This window comes from Dendrobates tinctorius, unplaced genomic scaffold (genome assembly GCF_039654945.1).
Source record: "Dendrobates tinctorius isolate UK_male_01 unplaced genomic scaffold, ASM3965494v1 ptg000035l, whole genome shotgun sequence".
NCBI lineage: Eukaryota > Metazoa > Chordata > Amphibia > Anura > Dendrobatidae > Dendrobates > Dendrobates tinctorius.
The window spans coordinates 14,545,001-14,572,904 of record NW_027361703.1 but is presented as its reverse complement, the minus strand read 5'-3'; the positions used below and the strand labels follow the sequence as shown (position 1 = coordinate 14,572,904).

Sequence of the window (27,904 nt, the reverse complement as noted above, 5' to 3'; positions counted from 1 at the left end):
GATTATAAGATGCACCCCCCACTTTCCCCCAAAATTTGGGGGAATAAAAGTGCATCTTATAATCTGAAAAATACGGAAATGCAAAAATATAACCTTTAAAATATTACATTGTTATGTGATTTGTAGATTTTTTAGTTACTGTTACTAGTATTCTTTCGGGGGTAAACCTTTGTTTCTGTATTCCATTCATCATTTTCTTCTATCATCTGAAAAAAAAATGTCAGCAAGTTCAAGACATTAATAATGGCAGGGTTTCATTCCCACAGACAAAACCAAGATCAGTCTTTCTTTCACATAGCTGCAGTCAGTTTTATGTTTAGTTACCAAGAACATAGTTTGGATGTCCTGAAGCTGCACAGAATTCCCTCATTGGAGGCAATAAAGAGGTGAATGCTGCTGATCAGTATACAAAATCCATGGCTAATATCTGGGAGGGTTGAGCACATCAGCATCAATATGATACCTAGATGCTACATTACTTAGTCTATGTTCTTTTAGGCAAAGTGAGTCAATCACTTTTCTATGTAGAAAATGTTTTGGCCACACTTATATTAATTATACATTTTCTATAGACCAGAGTGCTTATCTGAGCTATTATTTCATTCTGGTGGTTATAATCATGTATTTTCGGGTCAGATAGTGTACTGAAATGAAAAATATTAAATATGATAAAGAAAGATTTTGTAATTTACCTACCTTATTATATTAAATTTACTGCTGTAGTGCATAAATATCACAGAAGGTTGTAGATAAAGCTGGGAAGGGATGTGTGCTGAAGCTCTTAGCATTAGCCCTGGTCCCTGTAGAACATGTGCAGTCAGGAGCAGCAGCCAGGAACCAGTCTAAAATGAGCCGCTTGCATCAGTACTGCTCCTCTCCATACAAACCCCACAAAAATCTTACATTTATGGAGAGCGTGAATGCTGCAACGAATAAACCCTGGATTTCAAAATATGCAATGGAGGAGTATATGAATATTTATGAAAGTGTCTGGAATCCTAAAATATGTATCTCTTCAAAAGTTTTGCAAGTTTTTTTTGTTTTTGAGCCAACGTTTTTGAGAACTAATATACTATGCTTATAACAAGGGAGGACAAAAATATAAGAGGGGCCCCTGTACAAATACTGTTTATGGGCACCCTCTTATGCCACAGCTAATCTTAATGCGCTTAAGTAGTTATATCTAAAATTTCAGCTAGAATTGTGAATTATTAAGTTTATAGCTTATGTGCTTACATACAGTCGTTTGGATAATGACTACCTGTCATCCTAACTGTTTTTGAAGACTGTGTTTGGGCGTCCAAACATATTAGGCCCATATAAGTCCAGCTGCACAGTTTGCCCTAATGGTTTACAAACATACGCATACACTATGTGCCAGCATACTGCGATTAATGAATACAGGAACTCCACTATTACTGTAAATGTTAAAAATGTGAGGTATTCTAAAAGCACAAAAGCCTCCATATCAAGGTATACCTTTAATATGCACAGTGATATGTAAAAGTTTGGGCACCCCAGGTTAAAATTGCTGTTATTGTGAACAGTTAAGCAAGCAGAAGATGAAAAGATCTCCAAAAGGCAGATGACACATTTACTTTGCATTTTAGCAAAAAAAAAAAAATTACATATATATATATACTAGCTGAAGAGCCCGGCGTTGCCTGGGCATAGTAACCAACTGTGGTTAGTTATAACAAATTATAATAATTATATTGCACATAAAAACCGTGCATCTAATCCTATCCTGTGTGATACTGACTGCTGAGCCATGTATCTAATCCTATTCTGTGTGATACTGTCTGCTGAGCCATGTATCTAATACTATTCTGTGTGATACTGTGTGCTGAGCTGTGTATCTAATCCTCTCCTGTGTGATACTGCCTGCTGAGCTGTGTATCTAATCCTATCCTGTGTGATACTGACTGCTGAGCCGTGTATCTAATCCTCTCCTTTGTGATACTGACTGCTGAGCTGTGTATCTAATCCTCTCCTGTGTGAGACTGACTGCTGAGCCGTGTATCTAATCCTCTCCTGTGTGTTACTGACTGCTGAGCCGTGTATCTAATCCTATTCTGTGTGATACTGACTGCTGAGCCGTGTATCTAATAGACGATAACACCATAGCAATGATAAGAATAATAGGCCTTAGTTACCACAACTGTCTACAAAGAAAACTGTTGCTGATAGCAACCAATCACAGCTCATTTTTCATCTTTTAAACAGCTCTGGGACAGTGTGGCGAGTTTTGAGTGGCGACTTTTGTGTTTCGACTTTTATGTGGTGAGGTTGGTGTATGTGTGGTGAAATGTGTGCTGAGGGTGGTATATGTGTTGAAGCACGTGGTAGTGTGTGGCGCATTTTGTGTGTGTGTTCATATCCCCATGTGTGGTGAGTATCCCATGTCAGGGTCCCACCTTAGCAACTGTACGGTATATACTCTTTGGCGCCATCGCTCTCATTCTTTCAGTCCCCCTTGTTCACATCTGGCAGCTGTCAATGTGCCTCCAACACTTTTCCTTTCACATTTTCCCCATTATGTAGATAGGGGCAAAATTGGTGAATTGGAACGCGCAGGGTTAAAATTTCAGCTCACAACATAGCCTATGACGCTCTCGGGATCCAGATGTGTGACATTGCAAAATTTTGTTGCTGTAGCTATGACGGTGTAGATGCCAATACATACATACACTTTTTCCCCATTATGCAGATAGGGGCAAAATTGTTTGGTGAATTGGAACGCATGGGGTTAAAATTTTGCCTCACAACATAGCCTATGATGCTCTCGGGGTCCAGACGTGTGGCTGTAGCTGCGACGGTGCGGATGCCAATCCCAGACATACATACATAAATACATGCACACCCACATTGAGCTTTATATATTAGATATATAGTCAATTTTTTACATTCTAAAAATCACAAAAAGGAAAATGGGCTAATGCAAAAGTTTGAGCACCGATAACCTTGACCAAGGTTTCAGACCTTAATTAGCCTGTTATGGTTACGGCTTGTTCACTATCATCATCGGGAAAGGCCAGGTGATGCATGTTTCCCAGCTTCATAAAAACCCAGCCTCTTCTAACCTTGTCCCAAAAACAGCAGCCATGGGTTCTTCTAAGCAGCTGCCCAGCACTCTGAAAATAAAAATAGTGCAGGCCCACAATGCAGGAGAAGGCTATAAGAAGATAACAAAGCGTTTTCAAGTAACCCTTTCATCAGTTCGAAATGTAATTAAGAAATGACTGTTAAAAGGAACAGTGGATGTCAAGATGATGTTTGGAAGACCAAACAAATTTTCAGTGAGATCTGCTCATAGGATTTCTAGAGAGGCAAATCAGAACCCCCCCTTGACTGAAAAAGACCTTCAAAAAGATTAAACAGACTCTGGAGTTGTGGTACATTGTTCTACAGTTCAGAGACACCTTCACAATTATGGCCTTCTTGATAAAGTCATCAAAACAAAACCTCTCCTGCACCCTCACCATAAAATCAGAAGCATGCAAAAGAACATCTAAACAAGCAAGATGCATTTTGGAAACAAGTCCTGTGGACCGATGAGGTTAAAATAGAACTCTCTGGCCACAATGATGAAAGGTATGTGTGAAGAAAAAAAGGCACAGAATTTCAGGAAAAGAACACATCGCCAACCATTAAGTATGGGGGTGAATCAATCATGCTTTGGGATTGTGTTGCAGCCAGTGGGACGGAGAACATTTCAAGGGTAGAGGAAAGAGTGGATTCAATAAAATTTTATCAAATTCTTGATGCCAACATAACATCTGTAAAAAAGCTGAAGTTGAAAAGAGGATGGCTTCTAAAAATGGATAATTATCCTAAACACACTTCAAAATCCACAATAGACTACCGCAAATGGTGCAAACTGAAGGTTTTACAATGGCCCTCACAGTCTCCTGATCTGAATATCATTGAAAATCTGTGGCTAGACCTCAAAATATCAGTGCATGCAAGACGACCCAGGAATCTCACAGAACTGGAAGAATCTTCCAAGGAAAAATGGATGAAAGTCCCTCAAACAAGAGTTGAAAGACTTTTGGCCGGCTAAAAAAAGCATTTACAAGCTGTGATACTTACAAAAGGGGTGCTACTAGGTACTAGCCATGCAGGGCGCCCAAACTCTTGCAAGGGCCCATTTTCCTTATTTGTCATTTTTAAAATGTAAAAAAAGACAATATTTATATTTTTGGCTACAGTACAAAGGAAATGTGTTATCTTTAACTTTAGAACTCTTAGGCCTGTTTCACACATCAGTTTTCCAGGTCAGTCCTAAATCCGCCAAAATAGCGGAAAACGGATCTGCAGGCAGACTGACAGGAACAGGTGTCACCGGATCGGCGGATGTACTGATCCGGCGAAGGTAAAATTTAAAGGAACCCGTGCAGAGAGAGTGGCGCGAAATAGCTGAGTACCTCCATTACCGAGAACGAGCGGGCAGCATCGTGTGTCAGTACAGATCGGCAGGCATGGCGCATCGATAGGCGAGAGAGATCCAGCAGCCAGAAGGAATTACGGGTTAAATCTGTAGATAAACACAAAATGCGGATCCGGCCAGAGACAAAAACATTGCATGGTCCGTTCGGTTGGCGGATCCGCAGACATACGGATGCAACGGACGTCCATCAGTCAAAATCAGCCGATAATGCAAGTCTATGGGGAAAAATCGGATCCGCCAAATAAAATGGTGGATCTGTTTTTTTCACAAAACAGCGAATCTTGACTGATTGTGAAAAACTGATGTGTGAAACAGGCCTTAGAGATCATTTCATCTTCAACTTGCTTAACTGTTCACAACAACAGTAATTTTGACCGGGGGTGCCTAAACTTTTATATGCCATTCTATGGTCCCTATCACTAGTATCTTAACTCTCCATGTGCTAAACCAGATCTCATCTGATCTGGGCAAGTGAAAGAAAAAGTATAGCTCACAATTAACTCCTTGTGTGGGAAACATGAGTTTTTTCTTTCTCTTTTTTTTTCTTGTTTGTTACCCCAATGCTGTGTCTGTAACTGCCATATTTTATATACGGTCTGTAGCTGCATTCTACTGCCAGAAATTCTGCTTGTAGCTCTATCAGCTGTTTTCAACACTAGAGACAATGAGGATGTCTTATCATTACGAAAATTAAATACTAGGATTAAAACCAGTGATGACAGGTAGTATTGTGGCTCAGTGGTTAGCACTGTTAGTTTGCAGCGCTACAGTCCTGGGTTCAAATCCCACAAAGGACAACATGAGTTTCTATGTTCTTCCCATATTTGCATGGGTTTCCTCTAGGTTGTTCCCACACTCAAAAAACATAAATATAATTAATTTAGAGTATGAGCACCAATGGGGACAATGGTCATGGTGATGATGATGTCTGTAAAGCGCTGTGGAATTGATGGCACCATATAAGCGAGTAAAATAAATAAACACTCTTGTAAGAGCCAAATAACTTAGCATATTAAAAGAGAAAACGACATTACAATGTGACAACACCATCTGTCATATGGAAAAGGCACTTATAGCCACCAGAAGGTTTATCTTAGCCTGTCGATAGTCTCTGAACACAGTAAACATATTTTTAGAATGTATCTTCACTTTGTCAACATGTCATATACATTGGATGTTGTGGAACAAGATTCTATCCTTCTCGATTGCTTAAAATCTAACATGTTCTTATATCATCAACATATTCACCCAAGAAGGGCATCATAAAATAATTAGAATGAAAAAAGATCATGCCGTGTTGTCCTGTGCTATTCGTCTTACTAAGTCAACTGGCACCAGTAAAAGTATTATCTTTCAGAAAATTGCACCTCTCAAGAGGAGAAAATCCCTTCTAGATCATAATTCGTTTTCTTCAGCCGGAGCGTGTTGCGATGTTATTGTTTCCTTATTATTCGTCGCATTGGGACTTTTAAATCATATCAAGCAGCGGATTTTAAATGTATTTGGAAGTAAGAGAGAGACATACAAGATACATGAGCACATTGTGCTGACCTATACAGTACCTGCATTGTAATAGGTCATATTTCAGCTCCTTTTGTTTGTGACAAATAGCCTGGAATGAAAAGCTCTGTCCGAGGTGCTGAAATATCTTATGATTGATGATTGTGTCTAGCTGATAAATTCTAACGCCAGTGTATGAACCACAGTGATTCATCAACTATGGTAAAATTGTATTCTTAGAAATGAGGTTCAGTGCAAAACAATTTAAATGTGTGGCATTTAACGTTTGCTACAAATGCTGTTCATTTAGCACAAACACTGATTTCATAGTCACACTTTCACTAAATCTACTTTTTTTTTCTAGAAATTAAAACAGGAAGTATCTGACATATTTTATGCTGTGTTATTATAGGAAACAGATGTTATTCTTCACCTTTTATAGTTTTCCATCTCCAGAGAGTAATTTACTAAAGAGCGATAGTTATTTTGTTTACTATTAAATTCTACCATTATTTGTCCCAAGAGCGCCCCAGGACCTGTGGTAATATATACAGCTCTGGCAAAAATTAAGAGACCACCACATCAAAACCCTGTCATGGGCAGCTCATTCTCCAGACCTGAACCCCATTGAAAACCTCTGGAATGTAATCAAGAGGATGATGGATAGTCACAAGCCATCAAACAAAGAAGAACTGCTTAAATTTTTACACCAGAAGCAGTGTGAAAGCTAGCTGGGATGCATGCCAAGACGCATGAAAGCTGTTTTTAAAAATCATGGTTAATCCACAAAATATTGATTTCTGAACTCTTCCTGAGTTAAAACATTAGCATTGTTGTTTCTAAATGATTATGAACTTGCTTTCTTTGCATTATGTGAGGTCTGAGAGCATTGTTCTTTTATTGTAATTTTGACCATTTTTCTTTGTCAGAAAAAAAATACAAAATTTATTGCTTTTAAATTCAGAGACATGTTGTCAGAAGTTTATAGACTAAAAGAACAATTTTACATTTTACTTAAAAATATACCTATAAAGAGAAAAATCAGACAAACTGAACATTTGAAAGTGGTTTCTTAATTTTTACCAGAGCTGTATATATAATTTTTTATTTAATTTTTGCCAGAGCTATATATATATATATATATATATAGTGAAGGAAATAATTATTTGATCTCTTGCTGATTTTGTAACTTTTCCCACTGACAAAGACATGAACAGTCTATAATTTTAAGGGTAGGTTAATTTTAACATTGAGAGATAGAATATCAAAAATAAAATCCAGAAAATCACATTGTATAAATTACATAAATTGCAATGAGGAATACATATTTGATCCCCTACCAACCATTAAGATTTCTGGCTCCTAATCAGCTCATTACCTGCACTAAAGACAGCTGTCTTACATAGTCCCCTTTATAAAAGACTCCTGTCCAATGACTCAATAAATCAATCACACTCTAACCTCTACAACATGTGCAAGACCAAAGAGCTTTATAAGGATGTCAGGGACAAGATCATAGACCTGCACAAAGCTGGAATGGGCTACAAAACCATAAATAAGACGCTAGGTAAGAAGGAGACAACTGTTGATGCAATAGTAAGAAAATGGAAGAAATACAAAATGATTGTCAATAGACATCGATCTGGGGCACCATGCAAAATCTCACCTCATGGAGTATACTTGATCATGAGGAAGGTGAGAGATCAGCCTAAAACTACATGGGAGAACTTGTTAATGATCTCAAAGCAGCTGGGACCACAGTCACCAAGAAAATCATTGGTAACACATTATGCCGTAAAGGTTTAAAATCCTACAGTGCTCGCAAGGTCCCCCTGCTCAAGAAGGCACATTTGCAGGCCCGTCTGAAGTTTGTCAATAAACACCTGGATTATTCTGTTAGTGACTGGGAGAAGGTGCTGTTGTCAGATGAGAGAAAAATTGAGCTCTTTGGCATTAACTCAATTCGCCATATTTGGAGGAAGAGAAATGCCTCTGACCCAAAGAACATCATCCCCATTGTCAAGTAAGGAGGTGGAAACATGTTTTGGGGGTGTTTCTCTGCTAAGGGCACAGGACTACTTCACCGCATCAATGGGAGAATGGATGGAGCCATGTACCGTACAATCCTGATTGACAACCTCCTTCCCTCCACCAGGACATTAAAAATGGGTCGTGGCTGGGTCTTCCAGCAAGACAATGACAACAAATATACAGGCAAGGCAACAAAGGTGTGTGTTATGAATGGGTCACCGAGGAGAAAAAAGCAAAACAAACTAAGTCACAGAAAACCAGAGGTTGGTAACTATGCAGATTGCAGATCCCTGATCCTAACACACAACTAGCAGCAGCCGTGGAGCGTACCTACGATGTTCCTAGATGCTTCGTCACAGCCAGAGGACTAAATAAGCCTGAAGCATGAAAAGGGGAAAACTAACTGCCCCAGAGCAGACCCCAAAGGAATAGATAGACCCCACACATGTATTGAAGGTGAAACAAGATGAAGGCACAAACACAGGCAGGAAAATAGGCTGAGCAAATGATGGGGCCCAAACTAAGTAGAAAGGAAAGGAAAGACACTGTCTGCAACCTGCAAAAAACCCTACAAAAATAATGTCCAACACTTCTGATAGCAAAATTAACACTGAAGTCACTAGACTTTTCCCACTATATCAGCACTCTGAAATATTCTGAGACAGAGCAAAAAGAGACCAAACTAGTAAGGGACAAAAAGCAAATTGGAAAAATACTGATAAATAAGAGTGGAAATTCAGCACAGCCCCCAGCCGGGGCTGGCTGACCACACAAAAAACTGAATAGACCAACAAAATCATTTGTGAACGTTAGCAGAAAAACTTAGCTTTAGAATACTGGAACAGAGCTGAAAACCAAGAGCTGACAAGCCAGAAGGAATCACCAGCAACTGAATAGGGCGTCAGCTGTCTTAAATCCAATCTGAGACTCCTGAGGTCCAATCGTCATCCTCATTCTCAGGTGGCAGATCTCCACTGATCAAATCAGCCTCACTACCTCCTGTTATCACCAGAGGGAGTCTGGAAGGAGAACTCACAACTGGTGAACCAGAGAATGAACTCACAACAGTACCCCCCCTTGAGGAGGGGGTCACTGAACCCTCATCCACGCCACTAGGCCGATCAGGATGGGCCCGGTGAAAAGCACGAACCAATCTATTGGCATGAATATCGGAGGCAGAGACCCAAGAATTATCCTCCTGACCATAACCCTTCCATTTGACCATATACTGGAGTCTCTGTCTAACCAAACGAGAATCCAATATTTTCTCTACCTCATATTCCACATTGCCTTCAACCAACACAGGGTCAGGAGGTCCTCTTCAACAGAGATTTATGAAACACGTTATGGATCTTGAACGTAACTGGAAGAGCCAATCAAAACGAAACCGGATTAAGAATTTCCAAAATCCTATAAGGACCAATAAATCTTGGCTTAAATTTAGATGATGCAACCTTCATAGGAATATTCTTAGATGACAACCAAACCATATCACCCACTTTAAACCGGGGACCAATGGTCCTATGCCGGTTGGAAAATCACTGGGCCTTTTCCTGAGAGAGTGACAACTTATCCACCACTTGGTCCCATATCTGCTGCATTCTCTTAACCACAGTGTCCACACCTGGGCAGGATGAAGATTCCACTTGCCCTGAAGAGAATCGAGGATGAAACCCAAAATTACAGAAAAAGGGTGACATCAAAGTGGCAGAACTAGCTCTATTATTCAGTGCGAATTCGGCCAAGGGCAAAAATGAGACCCAATCATCCTGATCAGCAGATATAAAACATCTCAAATAAGACTCCAATGTCTGGTTTGTTCTCTCAGTCTGTCCATTGGTCTGGGGATGAAACGCGGAGGAGAAGGATAACTGAATTCCCAGATTGGAACAAAAGGCTTTCCAGAATCTGGAAACAAACTGGACTCCTCTGTCGGACACAATGTTCTCAGGAATCCCATGTAACCGAACCACCTGTTGTAAAAACAAGGGCACCAACTCAGCGGAAGATGGCAATTTTGGGAGTGGTGCAAGATGGACCATCTTCGAAAATCTATCACAAATCACCCAGATAACAGTCATTCTCTGACAGACAGGAAGATCAGAAATAAAATCCATTGAGATATGGGTCCATGGCCTCTTGGGCACCGGCAAGGGCATCAGCAACCCACGAGAACAGGGTTTTGACTGAGAGCAAGTCCCACAGGACTGTACAAAATTCCTGACGTCACGAGATAAGGCAGGCCACCAAAAGGACCAACTCGCCAAATCTCTGGTACCAAAAATACCTGGATGACCAGCCAATGCGGAGCAAAGAATTTCAGACATCACTCTCTTTCTCCACTGGTCAGGAACATACAATTTTCCCATAGGGCAACGCTCAGGTTTATCCTCCTGAAATTCCTCCAGGGCACGTCTTAAATCGGGCAAAATGGCAGAAAGAACTACCCCCTCACCTAGGATGGTAGTAGGCTCGGTCACACTAAGAGAATCGGCAAAGAAACTCCTAGAAAGGGCATCTGCCTTAACATTCTTAGTGCCTGGAAGAAAAGAGACCACAAAATTAAAACGCGTGAAAAACAAGGCCCATATAGCCTGTCTAGGATTCAAGCGTTTGGCCGACTCCAGTTAAATCAAATTCTTATGATCGGTGAGGACCACAACTTGATGTCTAGCTCCCTCCAACCAGTGTCTCCACTCCTCAAATGCCCACTTCATGGCCAACAATTCCCGATTCCCCACGTCCTAGTTGCGTTCAGATGGGGAGAACTTTCGAGAAAAGAAGGCACAGGGATTCATCTTAGAAGTCACAGGGTCTTTTTGGGACAAAACAGCTCCTGCACCAATCTCAGAAGCATCTACCTCCACCTGAAATGGAAGTGAGACATCAGGTTGCCGCAAAACTGGAGCTGAAGTAAATCTCTGCTTAAGCTCCTGAAATGCTGAAATAGTCTCAGGAGACCAATTCAGCACATCAGCGCCCTTCTTGGTCAGATCAGACAGTGGTTTGACAATACCAGAAAAATTACCTATAAATTTACAATAGAAATTAGCAAAATCCAAAAACTTCTGGAGGGCCTTCAAAGAAGTAGGCTGAACCCAATCATAAATGGCCTGTACCTTGGCCGGGTCCATTTCAATAGTCGATGGAGATAAGATAAATCCCAAAAATGAAATCCTCTGTACACCAAAGAGGCATTTCGATTCCTTAACAAACAGGGAATTCTCCCTCAGAATCCGGAACACAGTCCGGACTTGTTCCACATGAGAATCCCAATCACTAGAAAAGATCAAAATATCATCCAGATAGATGATCAAAAACTTATCCACAAAGTCACGGAAAATATAATTCCTAAAGGACTGAAAGACAGAAGGGGCATTAGTGAGCCCAAAAGGCATCACCAGGTGCTCAAAATGTCCCTCCGGAGTATTAAACGCCGTCTTCCATTCATCCCCGTGCTTGATGCAAATAAGATTATACGCCCCCCTGAGGTCAAGCTTAGTAAACCAGCAGGCACTCTTAACTCTGGAGAATAAATCAGACATCAGAGGTAACGTGTACTGATATTTAACCGTCATCTTGTTAAGGGAACGATAATCAATACACGGTCTTAATGAACCATCTTTCTTGGCCACAAAAAAAAAACCAGCACCTAAAGGTGACGAGGATGGTCTAATATGACCCTTCTCCAATGACTCCTTAATATAGGATCGCATAGCATCATGTTTGGGTAAGTTGAAAAGCCGACCCTTGGGAAATTTACACCCAGGCATCAACTCAATTGCACAGTCATAACTCCTATGAGGAGGCAAAGACGCAGACTTGCTCTCACTAAATACATCAGAAAAATCGGCTAGATAATCAGGAATATCATGAGACTGAGGAGAGGTGGAGAAAACAGGAGCGTCCCTAAGAACACACTGACAACCCCAACTCACCACAGACCCAGATTTCCAATCCAAAACTGGATTATGAGTTTGCAACCAAAGAAAACCCAGAACAATAGTATCATGCAAATTATGCAGCACCAAAAATTTACAATTTTCTTGGTGGTCTCGGGCAACTCGCATTGTCACCTGGGTCCAAAGCTGAGGTTTATTCTCCGCCAAAGGAGTAGCATCAATACCCCTCAAAGGAATAGCCATCCACAGAGGCGTCATGGAAAAACCACAACGTTTAGAAAAGTCCAAATCCATCAGATTCAACGCTGCTCCTGAATCCACAAAAGCCTTCGTCGAAAACGTGGATAAGGAGCAGATCAGAGTAATTGCCAAAAGAAACTTAGGTTGTATACTGCCCACAGCAAATGTGTGTGCAAAACGTTTCTCTCGTTTTGGGCAGACAGAAATAGTATGAGAGACGTCTCCACAGAAAAAACACAGCTTATTACGCCTTCTAAACTCCTGATGTTGCGCCCTAGACAAAACCCCATCACATTGCAGACTAGACTTCTCCCACTATACCAGCTCTCTGAAATATTCTGAGACAGAGCAAAAGAGACCAAACTAGTAAGGGACAAAAAGCAAATTGGCAAAATACTGATAAATAAGAGTGGAAAGTCAGCACAGCCCCCAGCCGGTCGACTTGGCATTGTGTTTTGGATCATTGTCATGTTGGAACATCCAAGTATGCCCTATGCGCAGCTTCTGGGCTGATGATTGCAAATTTGAATCCAGTATTTGCTGATAACATGCTGCATTCATCTTTCCTTCAACTTTGACCAAGCTTCCTGTGCTTTTGTAGTTTACACATCCCCAAAGCATCAGCGATCCACCTTTTTACACTGGGAATAGTGTTCCTTTCCTCATAGGCCTTGTTTACCTCTCTCCAAATTTAATTTAATGTTTATGCTTGTGGCCAACATAGTTTAATTTTGGTCTCATCATTGCAAATTACCTTGTTTCAGAAGTTTTGAGGCTCGTCTCTGTTCTGTTTTGCGTATTGTAGGCGAGATATTTTGTGGCATTTACGCAGTAATGGATTTCTTTTGGCGACTCGACCATGCAGCCCATTTTTCTTCAAGTGCCTCCTTATTGTGCATCTTGAAGCAGCCATACTACTAGATTTCAGAAAGTCCAGTATTTCATCTGATGTTATTTGTGGGTTTTTCTTTGCATCCCGAACAATTTTCCTTGCTGTTGTGGACAAAATTTTTGTTGGTCTTACCTGACTGTGGCTTTGTTTTTACAGAGCCCTTGATTTTCCATTTGTTAAGCACAGTTTGAATGCTGCTGACTTGCATTATCAATTGTTTGGATATCTTTTTGTATTCCTTTCCTGTTTTTTACAGTTCAACTACCTTTTCCCGTAGATCCGTTAACAATTCTTTTGCTTTCCCCATGACTCACAATCCAGAAACATCAGTAGCTGGATGAAAGACACAAGAGTCTCGGTCTCAGAAACTTGCTCAGCTTATATGCACACACACTGATTGCAAACAAACAGGTCACAGGTGAGGATGTTACCTTTAGTAGCCATTCAAATCATTTGTGTCAACTTTTGTGCATGTTATCAGACCAAAATCACCAGGGTATGTGAACTTTTGATCAGGGTCATTTGGATGTTTTGGGTTGTCACTATGATTTATAAAGAGAAAACACAGTAGTTTGACAATCAATGGCTTCAGATACTTCCAAAATATTTCTGCAATATCTATGCATCTATGTTATGAATGAGTCACCGTAGGAGGCAAAAGCAGAAATACAAGCCAAGTCCAGAAAACCAGAGAAGTTGGCAACTATCAGATTGCAGACCCCTGAACCTATCAACACAACTAGCAGTAGCCGTGGGGGGTTCCTACGATGCCCTAGACCCCTCGATCACAGCCGGAGAATTACATAGGCCTAAAGAAAGAAAGGGGAAATCTAAACTGCCCCAGAGCAGACCCCAAAGCAATAAGCAGCTCCCAACATATAATGACGGTGAAGCAAGATGAAAATACTAACACAGACAGAAAGATAGACTGAGCAAAGACGGGGCCCAAAACTACCTAGATAGGAAAGGACAGGAAGGCTGCTGTCTGCAATCTGCCAAAACCCTATCAAAGACATAAGCCAACAAGCTGATATGAAAAAGGCCCTGAAGCAGCTAGGCTTCAAAAACTAAATCAGCACTCAGGTATTTTCAGAAGACAGAGCTAAATGAATTCAGCACACCCCAGCAGGGAATGGCAGAAATCCAGAAAAACAAAGCAAAACAAAGTCAAAGCACCAAAGCAAAAGGCCGAGCAGCAAACTTAGCTTTAGAGGAGCAGGAATTCAGACTGGTCTCCAAGGATCCCACAGAGAAATCACCCGCAGGGCAGAAGGGCGTCGGCAGCCTTATATCCAGTCAGTAACTCCACTCAGCCAGTCATCATCATCAGCCTTAGGTGTTTGATAATCAGGCTCACTACCTTTCTTTACCAGAAGAGGGAGTTCCTCGGGCCTCAGTAATGAAGGGGAAAATGAACTCACAACACATCTACTGTTAGGCGTCGGATTCCTGCAGCTGCACAGCAGGAATCCAGAGCCATACATCCAGCGGTCTCCCATTCCTTTCCGACGCTCAGGGACCTGCACAGCAATCTCGGTGAATCAGGCGCCCTGCTCAGACCAGCTCTGTGGGTCTGGATGTTGCTGCCACCTCTGGACCAGCAATGGTAGCGCAACCTGCTTTGCAGGAAACCACTCCAGAGGCTAAGTCCTCTCGCCGTGCTACTGGGCATGCCCACAAGATGATCTCCCAGTGGAGATCGGGGGTCACGTGCTCAGGTCCTTGTCCTGATCTGATTGGCCCATCTCAGAGGTCTGGAAGGTCCCGGAAGCGCATGGCTGTAAACGGCCCGCATGCCTGCTCGCACATGCGCTAGTATAGACTATACTTGCTATGTGTGAATGGTGACGGATGTATGATTCTGGTGACTGACTCATTTGAAACCCCTTACCTCTGATACTATGCATGTGGATAGGGAACTAGAGAGATAGTCAGCGCCAGTCAGTGGCAAGCTATAGGCCATAGTGCATACCGCACCTCTGCACTAGCGTCCGATGGTGTCACGCCTGACGGCACTATCGTATAACGGCAGTAGTTACCGCCGCGCTGCAGTTAGCAGCACTTACCGGCATCCACGATAGCGACGCCGCATGCACGGTAGGCCAAGACAGACACCGACCTCAGTCTTGGGCCGTGTGACCATATACCGTGTGTGCATGCCAGCTGAGACCTGTGAAGCTAACAGGCTCGGCGTTTATGCTTTAGGGCCTCTGTGAGGTTAACAGAGTCCGCTCTGCGCACCCCGGGTGACGTTTAACCCGAGCGCAGTATACCGCCATATAGTGAGTCCGCCATTACTCAGCAGCGGTTGTTACACCTACTGCATGGTGGACCCCGGGTGGCGAACGCACTTCCTATTATTTATATTTAGTGCGTTCCGCCATCCCTAACAATTACTATATCTTATCCCACAATGTAAGGCATGAGATAAATTCACATAAGCTGAGGGCAACTCATGACACTTCCAAATTATGCCAGGCTTGAGTTTTTTGGAGAAAATTGCAAGATCAGGTCAAATGGGTAAAAAAATGGCAATTGGGTATGCTGAGGACACACTTAGGGTACCGTTACACCTAGCGATGCACCAGCGATCCCGACCAGCGATATGACGCGGTCAGGACCGCTGGTGCATCGCTAGGTGGTCGCTAGTGAGCTGCCACACAGGCAGATCTCACCAGCGACATTGCAGGGGACGGGGATCGCTACTTACCTGTCAGACGCGGCGATCCTGCGTCCTCCCGCCCAGCTCCACACGTCGCTCGTCGGCGCCACAGGAAGCCCAGCAGGAAGCGCCCGACGAGAAATGATCCAGGAGCTTCTCGCGCGATCAGCGATAACCAGCGGGGGAGCCGGTCGGAGGTAAGTATCACATGCAGCGATATCGCTAGCAATATCGTTGCAACGTCACAAAATCGGGGACTTTACAGCGATATTGCTAGCGATATCGCAGTGTGTAACGGGGGCTTTAGTTTCTTACTTTTATTTTTAATATTTTTTCAAGGGTTTGTCCACCTTGTGCAATCCCTTCTATTAGATGCATTCCTAACGATGAGCTGGGATCCTCAGTGACCAGTTGTAAACCGTAGTGGAATTCATCTATTAGTGTTCAATTCTTGCACACGAGATAAATTCCATTAAATCATGAGCTATCTGTATAATGTACAAACATGGTCTGTGTCCAGAATGAGAAATGCTGTATGATGATGTCCCCTGCTTCTGGCTAATGGTGGATGGCTCCATTTGTTAACTTAAAAATTACTTTTTACTTTAAGTTGAAATTGCCATAACTAAAATATTAAGGTCTCATTCAAATATCTGTTTCTCATACTGGATGTGTAGCTCTGTTTTTCATGGTTTGAACACCTACCCATAATAGTCTGTGGTGTCCACAAACATGGATAAAATGTGCACATTCTAATCACTAAGTCTGTGAAAAACTGTGACAGTACACTGATGGCATCCTCATTGCATCTTAGTACCATGTATTTTTCACTGACTATTTGCTAGGTGAAGCTCGAGAAACCTCCTTTTCATCAATAACTTATGAAAAACTGATCCAGCAAATTGATGAAAATTGGTCTTTTTTCCACTTTTGTAAGTGTCTGAATGAGGCTTTACTTTTTCATAAGATTTGTTATTCATACGGTATTGTCTGTTACTTTTCAATTTCTATGCAATATTGATAATGAAAAAAGTCAGTTTTTAATGAATTTTAAAACCTGAGGGCTGTCATGGCAGCCAGAGGTCAAATGATGACCTTCGTGTCTGCCAGTTTCGGTGGCCTGTTAGACTCAGGCAGCAGTAGGGGCTCTCAGTTCTCTCAGTGTAAAACTGACAGTTCTCAGACATTGCAATACATATGTATTGCAATGCATGTGACAAGCAATTAGAGAAATAAAAGTTTAAGTCCCATATGGGGACTAAGCTAAAAGTTAAAAAAGTAATTTTTTTTAAACTATTTAAAAAAATCACAAGAAAAAATATTAAACCTATAAATACGCATATTTATCTAACAACAAAAATAATTTTAAAAAAGTACACATTTGGAATCACCGCATCCGGAACAAACAAAAAATGGAATTAATTGTGATCAAAAATACAAATTTAAATTTGAATAGCATCGCTGAAAAAGTCATTTTGTCCCAAAAAAACAAGCCATGACACAGCTCCATCAGCAGAGAAATAAAATAGTTATACCTCTCATAATATAGCTATGTAAAAATAAACTTTTTTCTATAAAATATTTTTTTATTATCAAAAAGCATCAAAGCATAAAAAAATTATATTAATAATTAATATAAATGTGGTATCACTGTAATCGTACTGAACTGAAGAATAAAACTGTCATCACTTTTTCCACATGGTGAACAGCATTAAGAAAAACCTAAAAAAAATCCTGAATTGCAGGTTTTCATTAATTCTGCCTTCCAAAACTTTGACTAGAAAGTGATCAAAAAATATTATGTGCTTGACAATGGTACCAATAAAAACTTCAAGTCGTCCTGCAAAAAATAAGCCCTCACATGAATGTGTTGGCAGAAATATAAAAAAATTTTGGCTCTCAAGATACGCAAAGTCCAGAGTAACTCTGCTGCCTCTTTATAGTGAATGGATCCCTCGAGGGTTTCATCTGAATCACACCATTTGGAGATTTACATGGAAACCCCTATGTAAGTGCAGCGTAGAGCACAAGGTAAATGTGATCCTAAATGTTTTGTAAAATGTTCCCAATAAAAGTTTCAACGGAATCCACAAAAAAACAAGTCCCACTCAGGTCTGTCATCTGCTAACGGAAGTATAGGTAGCTTCCACATTCCTGTTAGCCCTTTCTGGGCTTTGAACTGTGCCTAAAAAGCAGTTTTTGACCACTTAAGGGGTATTTGCGTACGTGAGAGAAAATTCATAACAAATTATACTGTTTGTTTTCTCCTATTAACCCTTTTGAAATTTACAAATATTGGACCAAGACAACATTTTAGTGGAAAAAATGGTAATGTTTCATTTAATTAGCCTAATGTTATACAATTCTGTGAATCATCTGAGGGTTAAAAATACTTGCTCCTCCGTTCGAGAGATGTACTTTTCAATTTGGGGTCCCTTGTGGTTTCTGCTGTTTTGACATGTTAGGGGATCTTCATATGTGACGTAGTATCTGCAACCAAAATGGCATCCCTTCTCTTCCAAGCTGTGCCGTTCCCCCAAACAGTAATTTTCTACCACATATGGAGTATTGGTGTACTCAGGAGAAATTGCACAGCAAATAGTACTGTCCATGTTCTCCTGCTACCCTTGTGAAAATAAAAAAAATGAGTTAAAGCAACATTTTTATAGAAAAATGTGATTTTTTTTTATTTTCACGGCTCAACATTATAAAACTGTGACACACTTGCTGGTTGAAGGTACTCACCACACATCTAGATGCATTCATTAAGGGGGTATAGTTTCCAAAATGGGGTCACTTGTAAGAGGTGTCTACTGTTTATCCACATCAGGAGTGAAAACGTGAAATGACGTCCGCTATCCTAGCGAATTTTGCGTTCTAAAAGACAAATGGTGCTCCTTCCCTTCCAAGCCCTGCTGTACGCCCAAACAATTGATTTCCCTCACATATTGGCGTACTCAGGAGAAATTTCACAGTGAATGGAATGGTCCATTTTCTCCTGTTAGGCTTGTGAAAATGCAAACTTTGTGGCTAAAGTAACATTTTTGTGGGAAAAAGTAAAATTTTTATTTTTTCCTTCCAGATTGCTAAAATTCCTGTGAAGCACCTGAAGGATTCATAAACTACTTGAATGTGCTTTTGAGAACCTTCAGGGGTGCAGTTTTTAAAGGTGTGTCACTTTTGGGTATTTTCTGTCACGTAAAATTGGTTTTGTCAATTTTGATGGAAAAATGAGAAATTGAAGATCAAATTTTAACCCAACGTCCTAACAAAAAATATTTAAAATAACACTTACCACATGTTTACTGTACATCAGCATAATTTTTTTTCAACTATTTTGCATCATATATAAGTATCTGCTTTAACTAAAAGTTTAAATATGGCAAAATTTTGGCCATAATTCCAATATTTTGAGAAATGCAAAAAATATCAACCTAAATTTATCACTATCATGAAGTACAATATGTCACGAAAAAACAGTCTCAGAATCACTATAATACATTGAAGCGTTCCAAAGTTATTACCACATAAAATGTCAGAATTGAAAAAATTGACCTGGTCAAAAAGGGTGAAAACAGGCTCTGATTAAGAGTGAAAAGATTAAGGTACTGATTTTCACCATGTCTATTCATTCAGAATATAATACTTTTGCACTATTGCCTATACATCTTGCCTATTCATACAGAAGATAATCCAGTTTTAATCAATTTCCTCTAGATGAACAGAGTCTTAGAAATAATAAAAAGTAATAAAGAAAATTTAATCTAAAAGTATTTATGTAATTGATCCTGAATTCAATTCTAAAGTTTAAAAGACATTACTAAGCAAATAGTAAATGTGTTTTTTTTAAGAACATAAGCAATTAAAAAGAGAGGTATGGGTATTTTAAATTAGCAATACCGGGAAAAAGACATTAAAGTTCATGATGTAGTTCTGTGCCTTGTGGAGATAAATGGATCTTGTTATTGCTTACTGTTAATTCAATATCTAATTTCAAAAATGTAGTCTAAAGGGCGGAACGTTACTTGTAGTGATATTTTGCTATTATCATCTGTCTGCTTTGCGGATTTTAATTAGTAAATTACACACTAGTGATAATTGAACTTTTACCTATACAGCAAAAGTCAACTTGAAAATTTAACATTTGTAATATTAAATGTAAAGAAAAATAGTTCATTAAGTGACATTTTCATTTACTAGTAATGAAATAGATATCTTATTTACACCTTATATTTTATATTAGATCTTGTGCAGCCGTGTTATAAGTTGCACAGTTACTTAACACCTTTATTTTACTAATCTCAGTTTGTTCACTTTTAGTATTGTAATGTAGACTGACAAGGGAGCCACATGCTCCCTAGCCGAGAACAGCGACCAGCTGAATTGAGTGAAAGAATAAGTATAGTGATAATAGTAACTGCATTTAGATTGGGTGTAGAAATGTTCTGCATCATTTTCACAGCCCTGTCATTCCCTTCCTGGTATCAGGCCTAAAATAGTCCTGCTTTCAAACAAATAATGAGTGGATTATGACATTTAAATAAGTGACCTAAAACTTCTGGGAAGAGACAGGAATTTTAAAAATCTCCATATTTTTATGTTCTAGTCATCTTTTCAGCAATGCTAATAAAATTGCATTTCAAAAAGCAGTGGGGATTTGACAAATGAACCCCCTACTAGTGCAGGTTTATGCAAACTCCATTCTCTGTAGGAAAGGTCTTCATGGGTGCTTGTTCTTTCCCATTGTTTGGAAAGATTACTGAGGACCAGAGGTTAGCATCCTCAATAATCAGAACCTCCCACTCCCGTCTCCAAGACTATACACGTGCTGCGCCAATTCTTTGGAATGCACTTCCCAAGTCAATACGATTAGTCCCCAATCTCTACAATTTTAAGTGCGCCCTGATAACGCATTTATTCAGACTGGCCTACCGCCTCAACATATTAACCTAACTATCCCTGTGTGGTAGTCAAAAGTTTTACCATAATCATGTTCCCCGCATCATGTTCCCACATGCTTTATGCATCTATTAGCCCTCTATGTCTGTACTGTTACACACTTAACATTATGGCTGGTCCAAACAATCAGGGCAATTGTTACCACCCTCCTTTTGTGTCTACCTTTTTTCCTCATAGATTGTAAGCTTGCGAGCAGGGCCCTCATTCCTCTTGATATCTGTTCTGATCTATGTCATTATTGTTATGCTGTCTATCGTCTGTACAAGTCCCCTCTGAAATGTAAAGTGCTGCGGAATATGTCGGCGCTATAGATATAAAATTTATTATTATTATTATTATTATTATTATTCTCGTCCGACTACATGCACTACTGACCCCATTCCCTCACATCTTCAGTCTCTCTCTCCAGTCGTCACAACTCACCTAACTACAATCTTTAATCTCTCCCTCTCTGCGGGCATTTTCCTATCATCCTTCAAACACTCCATCATTACTCCATTACTAAAGAAACCCGCTCTCTACCCATCCTGCACATACAACTACAGACAAGTCTCCAATCTCCCCTTCATCTCTAAACTTTTGGAGTGCCTAGTCTATTCCCGCCTTACCCGTTACCTCTCCACTCACTCCCTCCTAGACCCTTCACAGCCCAGCTTCCACCCCCTACATTCGACTGAAACTGCACTCAAAGTTACCAATGACCTTCTGACAGCAAAATGTAATGGTGAACACTCTCTGCTCGTTCTTCTCGACCTTTCTGCAGCTTTCGACACTGTTGCTCACTGTCTCCTACTCTCTAGGCTCCAGTCACTAGGCATTAAGGACACTGCTCTCTCCTGATTCTCCTCCTATCTTTCTGACCGGTCCTTCAGTGTTTTGTTCGCTGGCTCCACGTCATCTCCTTTTCCTCTCACTGTCGGGGTTCCTCAGGGCTCAGTCCTTGGCCCCCTACTCTTCTCTCTCTACATGGCCCCAATTGGACAGACCATCAGCAGATTTGACTTTCAATACCATCTTTATGCTGATGACACACAACTATACACGTCATCTGCCGACCTTACCCCGTGGTACTACAGAACGCTAGTGACTGTCTGTCCGCAGTCTTCAACATCATGTCTGTTCTCTATCTGAAACTTAGCCTCTCAAAAATCGAACTTCTTCTGCTCCCTCCATCTACTAACCTCCCTAAATCTGACATTTCCCTCTCCATGGGTGGCACCATAATAACACCGGGCAGCAGGCACGCTGTCTGGGTGTTATGTTTGACACCAACCTCTCCTTCACATCCCATATACAATCTCTTGCCCGCTCTTGCCGCTTACACCTAAAGAACAAGTCTAGAATCCGCCCTTTTCTCACCATGGAAACAACAAAAACCCTCACTGTCATATTGATCCACTCCCGCCTGGACTACTGTAATGCTTTATTAATTGGCCTCCCCATTACTCGACTTTCCCCTCTCCAGTCCATACTTAATGCAGCAGCCAGAGTCATCCATCTGGCTAATCTGTACTCGGAGGCGTCCGTTCTTCGCCAATCGTTACACTGGCTGCCCATTCATTATAGGATCCAATTCAAAGTACTTGTTCTCACCCATAAAGCTCTCCACAGTGTGGCACCCCCATGTATCTCTTCTCTCATTTCTGTCTATCGGCCTAACCGACCGCTGTGCTCTGCAAACGACTAACCTCTGCACTAATCTGCACCTCCCACTCCCGACTCCAAGATTTCTCCCGCGCTGTGCCAATCCTCTGGAATGCTCTACCCCAAGAAATTAGGACTAAATTTGCACAGTTTTAGGCGCTCCCTCAAAATGCATCTGTTCAGAGCGGCCTGTCACGTTCACTAATCAAAGTCATTTTATGTGTAAGTGTGCCTGTATAACCCATTCATTATCTCCATCTATCCCTCACTCCCTCAAGATGGCTGGACCATCATTGTAAATACACCATTGTAAATACACACCTGTACTTTGTATCTCCCCCACCTCATTGTAGATTGTAAGCTCTCACAAGCAGAGTCATCTTATTTTGCTTTAATTATTTTATTGTTAACGTTGTTACTTATGACTTGTGTTTTGTAAAGCCCCGTCACACACAGCGATCTCGCTAGCGAGATCGCTGCTGAGTCACAAGTTTTGTGACGCAACAGTGATCTCACCAGCAAGATCGCTGTGTGTGACACTTATCAGCGACCGGCCCCCCCATTGCTGCGTGTGGCAGGTGGGAGACCAGCGATCAGTGAGCTGGAGCCTGGTAACCAAGGTAAACATCAGGTTTCTAAGTGCCGTGCGGTGCTTAGAAACCCGATGTGTACGTTAGATACCAGCGCGCTGGTGCAGGGAGCTGGTAACCAAGGTGAACATCGGGTTTCTAAGTGCCGCGCGGCGCTTAGAAACCTGATGTTTACCTTGGTTACCAGCTCTCTGCACCAGCGCGCTGGTTTCTAACATACACAGCGGGTAACTAAGCGACGTGCGTCGCTTGTTACCCGCGTGTCGCTGGTGCTGATCGCTGGTGAAGCTGCCTGTTTGGCAGCTCACCAGCGATCATGTAGCGACACATCAGCTATCCTGACAAGGTCATATCGTTGTCAGGATCGTTGGTGCATCGCTATGTGTAACAGGGCCCTTACTGTTAAACTGTAAAGCGCTGCGGAATATGTTGGCACTATATAAATAAAGATTATTATTATTATTATGAGGAGACCTTGTGGAACCTCTTTAGGTTCACATAGTCCATGTACTGAGTAAACTATATACATTGTAGAAAAGTCAATCCTTGCACTGCATGTATTAATTACATACACCTGGATAGCTTTGACTAAGACCAGGGCAAGTGTTCATCTAGGATCTCTTTTTCTGGTGGGGATGTTGAGCAGAGTAGAGTGTGTTGAAACTGGTGAGTGACCAGGAAAACTGTGAGTTGTAGTTAGGAGAGAGACAAGCAATAGATTCTCCCTGAGTAAAGACTGCACGGTTCAGCTAAGAAAACTGAGCAGTCTGTGTGTTTGAGCTGCAGAGTAATGTGTGGAAGCTGCAGCCTGTTCAGTGTGAACTGTATGTGAAGTTAAAAACTTGTGTTTGGTGCTGAAAGCTGCTGGAGCTCAGGCTGAAGGGGATACCAAGATTGGTAGGACCATACCTCTTCTGTGTTTAAATGAACTACTTATCAGCTGTTATACCTTGGTGCCCAGAAGATTCTGCTTTGATTTTTAATCCCTTTAAATTTTATGAAAACAATAATACTACATGTTTGGACAAAATTGCATTGCTTGCATGAATGCTAACAAATACCAACTGAATCGCTGGTCGGTTGCCCGGTATTCTACTTATTGCTAAAATAATGTGCACTATATCACTAGTATAATTAAACCTATATAATATATATATATATATATATATATATATACATAGACATATGCACAGCAAATATATATATATTTATATTTAAATCAGTGTAGTACCTTGTCTACCCATTTGTTGGTGTTCAGTAATTTTTTAAACCGCCAGCGCATAAGCAATATGTAAATGATGTTACAGCATTGCATCATAACCATATTTCATTCAGTTCTACTCTCTATACAGGATAACGAGGTGTATTTCACGACACATTGCAGATTTAGGGTTTTGTGCATTGCGGAGAGGCAAGTAACCTGCATGAAACATGGCACAGAGTTCACTCACAGTCAACTGAATCTGCTGTGCTCAGTCTGTGCTATAATGATTACGTAGATGAATACAAATACAGAAGACTAATTATGTTCATAAATTATAGTGGCTGTAATTCGAATATCAAGGAATATTTTTTATGTGACTGCAAAACTGAATAGCACAAATAATTCTATGTTTAAATAATCCTAAAAATATAAACATAATAAAGCAAATAGATAATAATAGATAAAACTTCCTTTTCCCCACCTGGTGCTATACTTTCAATATAATATATTGCATTTTGCATTATTCAACACAAAAGCCTAGCTTTTACTAGAATACTGCACAGTCCCATTTCACCTTCCTAACAACTGCACATGGCTTAGCCATTTCTTACTACAGCTGACACTATTCTCGTAGGATAATTCCTTATCACATAACAAATTAGTCATGGCACCGGTAGTTTTTATTTTAATCAAAAATGTATTTTTTTTCCATAAAAAAAGATTTACATATTTACCGTCTTTACTACGCTACAGAAAGGTCCATTTTAGAACATCACGTGTCAATTCTATTTAATTTTGTCACTGGAAAAACTTGGCTAAAATGTGTAATACATCACAGAAGAGGAGGTATTGCTCAGTTCAACTACAGTATATAGTAAAAAAAAAAAGAATTCAAACAATCCAAACAAAATACATAAAACAAGTTAATATATCTGTACTGTCTTTCACAAACAGAGTCATAGTTCTTTGTTTTATCTAGTTTTTATTTTATTAATGACTTGCTCGCCTGGCTTGTAAGTATGTTAAGCCTTAGGATGCCTTGACATTATGTTGTCTTTTGTTCCCTAGAAACTAGTCTTCCTGCTTTTAGAGGAGCACAACTAGAACTTTGTGCTTTTTTTGTTTGTATTCCACCGGTCACATTTCGCTTCGTGTTGTTTTTAGGGCATAATACTGGGTACTTGTATTACTGTAGATTTTACTTCTAGGGATGTGCTATCGTTGTCAAGATTCCAAAGGCTGAGCAACGGAGGGTAAAGGTCATTGTAAGCAAATGGTGGGGTCTGCAAAAGGTTTTCACTACATCTCTGCTCTGAAAATCGTCTTAAGTATAAAGAGATATAATTGAAGAAATAAGCCACGGTAATGATCCCAAACAGACCGCATAAGATAATAATCAGAGCTGTAGTTTTAAAGGATTCATTATGTTTTCTCAAAGCATCCATTCCTTTTGTGGTAACATTAATGCATTGCTTTTCCACTTGCTGATAGATGTTGGGTACATCGATGCAGATCTTATATTCAGTCAGAGGACTTAGACGCGTTAAATTGTATTGTTTGATGTCTGATGGCATTCGGACACTGTGGGCGATTCTGGTGTATTCCGCATTCATGGATGCTATCCACTGCACACTAGACTTCAAAATCTTTGACTGTGAATTCCAAGACACCAAAACAGAATTACTTTGAATTTCCTTGATGTCGATGCTGACTGATCCATTGGCATCCTCTGGTAGGAATCCATCCACAGTTATCATGACTGTTTTCAAATCTGCACCAACCAGGTTCTTTGCAACACAGGTATAAAGTCCAGCTTCTAAAACACTTATGCTGGTAATTTCTAATGTTCCTTCAATGTGGACATAAAATGGACCATTAATTGTATTGGGTTGAAGCTTAGAACCCAAAGGTGTGATCCAATAAATATCTGGCTCTGGTTCTGCTGTAGCTCTACAATGTAATGAAACTGAATTGCCAGTCCTTATATCCAGATCTGAAGGAAAGCTCTGTGGTGCAATAAGTGGTAAACATATTTCCATCATTTCCCTAAAATGTATATGTCTAACGTTCTGACCTTCAAATTCAGGGGGATCCACACAAAATAATGAATCAGTTTCCATAAAACGGATGCTTGTTTTATTCATATTTATCCAGCGGTTCACACAGTCACATCTGATGGGGTTGCTGTGTATTCCCAATTCTTTAAGATTGGGCAGAGCATCGACAGTGCTTCTATATAGTGCGCTGAGTGAGTTACTGTTGAGCATGAGGGTTTCCAATTTAGGAAGTCTATAGAATGCATTGGGATGAATGTAGGCCAGTTTAGGGTTATTGGTTGCTTCTATTTTTCTCAATTCTGGCAAATTTTCGATGGCAAGACTATCTATTGAAACTAGCTCAGGCATGTTATTAATGCCCAGCTCTTTCAAGTGTAACATATTGCTGAAATCTCCTCTTTGTATTCTCCAAATGGGATTTTTATTTAGATCCAAAAATTTAAGGTTCCGAACCTTTTGAAGAGCAACAGACGGGACGTTAATAAATCTGTTGTCATAGAAAGAAATGCTTTCCAAATTTTCTAGGCCTATGAAGGCATTATCAGATATTTCTGTCAGATTTATTCCTGCTAATACCAGGCTGCGCAGATTGATAAGAGGCTTAAAGTTCATATCTTCGATTTTGATTATTGGATTCTCACCAATCATGAGAATCTCCAGGTGCGGCATTCCTTCAAACCACTGACTATTAACCACTTGCAATCTGTTTGCGTTAAGGTGAAGCCTGAGCAAATTACCAACCCCAGCAAATGCATTTGAAGAAATTGTGGCTATCAAGTTATGATTGATGTAGAGCTCTTGTAAGTTTACCAGCCCAGAAAAGCTTTCCTCTGTTAGGTCTACTAGTTTATTTTCCTCCAGGTATACAGAAAGTACCTGATGGGCATTTGTGAAATTGATATTGACCATAGAGGACAGATTGTTCTGCGATAAATCCAGGCCTGTAAGATTTACTGGAAAATGATCCGCATTTTTAATTTCATCAATATTATTAGCCTGTAAAAGTAAGACTTGTGTGTTTGCTGGAAGTCTGTTAGGGATGCTATAAAGATCTAATGCATTGCAGTCCACCGTGAAAGCTTCAATATAAATAGATCTCGGCGTAAACCACGGTCGAATCTCACATGTGCACAGCTCTGGACAATCCATCTTTTTTTGAGTTGCTTGCACCAATGCGGTGAATGTTAGTCCAAACAACAAGTTTATTCTGAGTTTTATTTCCCTCATTTTTCAGTTCTTGACACTTGTTTAGCTGCACGTGACTGAGTGTTTTTTCTTCTAATTATTAATAGCAAATTGGTCACTTCATGTGCAGATAGGTGACATTCAGCACACAGCACTGTAATGTTTCTTTCTCAGGAAGCCAAGTGCAGTCTCTTTTTTCAAATGCTCCACGCATACTGTGAGATTGAAGGTCACTCTATTCTTGATAGACATCAAAAAGCCATTGTGGAAATGTGGATTCTGTAGGTGGTCATTGAAGAAGCAATCCACTTATTTCTCCATAACTGATTAGTTGCTAAAGCAGGGAGATCTGAAAATGAAAAAAGGATAATAATTACTTTCAGAGTATAAAAAAATCATGCTGATTAAAAGCTCTGTTCATAGTGAAATTGAATAGTAAAAGCTTCACACAAAGAACTGTCTATACTAAGAGGATGAATTGTCTAACAACATTTTAACCTTCTTTTTATAAGTATGCCACAATTGGACTGTATTATTAAAAAATCATTTACAAAAGTAAGGATTTAATAAACATATGCATAGTTTCCT

General features: G+C 40.3%; 2 protein-coding genes across 3 annotated transcripts in view; one reads left to right on the top strand and one right to left on the bottom strand.

Moving 5' to 3' along the window:
- The window catches only part of IMMP2L (inner mitochondrial membrane peptidase subunit 2), a 1,728,396-nt gene that overhangs the window by 604,097 nt on the left and 1,096,395 nt on the right, over window positions 1-27,904 (top strand). The window lies entirely within an intron of this gene.
- Window positions 24,733-27,904, bottom strand: part of LRRN3 (leucine rich repeat neuronal 3) — a 70,677-nt gene continuing 67,505 nt past the window's right edge. For both annotated transcript variants that reach the window (XM_073573284.1, XM_073573283.1), the window contains one exon: window positions 24,733-27,665. In XM_073573284.1, the coding sequence (XP_073429385.1) occupies window positions 25,235-27,358 (2,124 nt within the window). In that variant the 5' untranslated portion in view covers window positions 27,359-27,665 and the 3' untranslated portion in view covers window positions 24,733-25,234. The remainder of the gene's footprint in view (window positions 27,666-27,904) is intronic.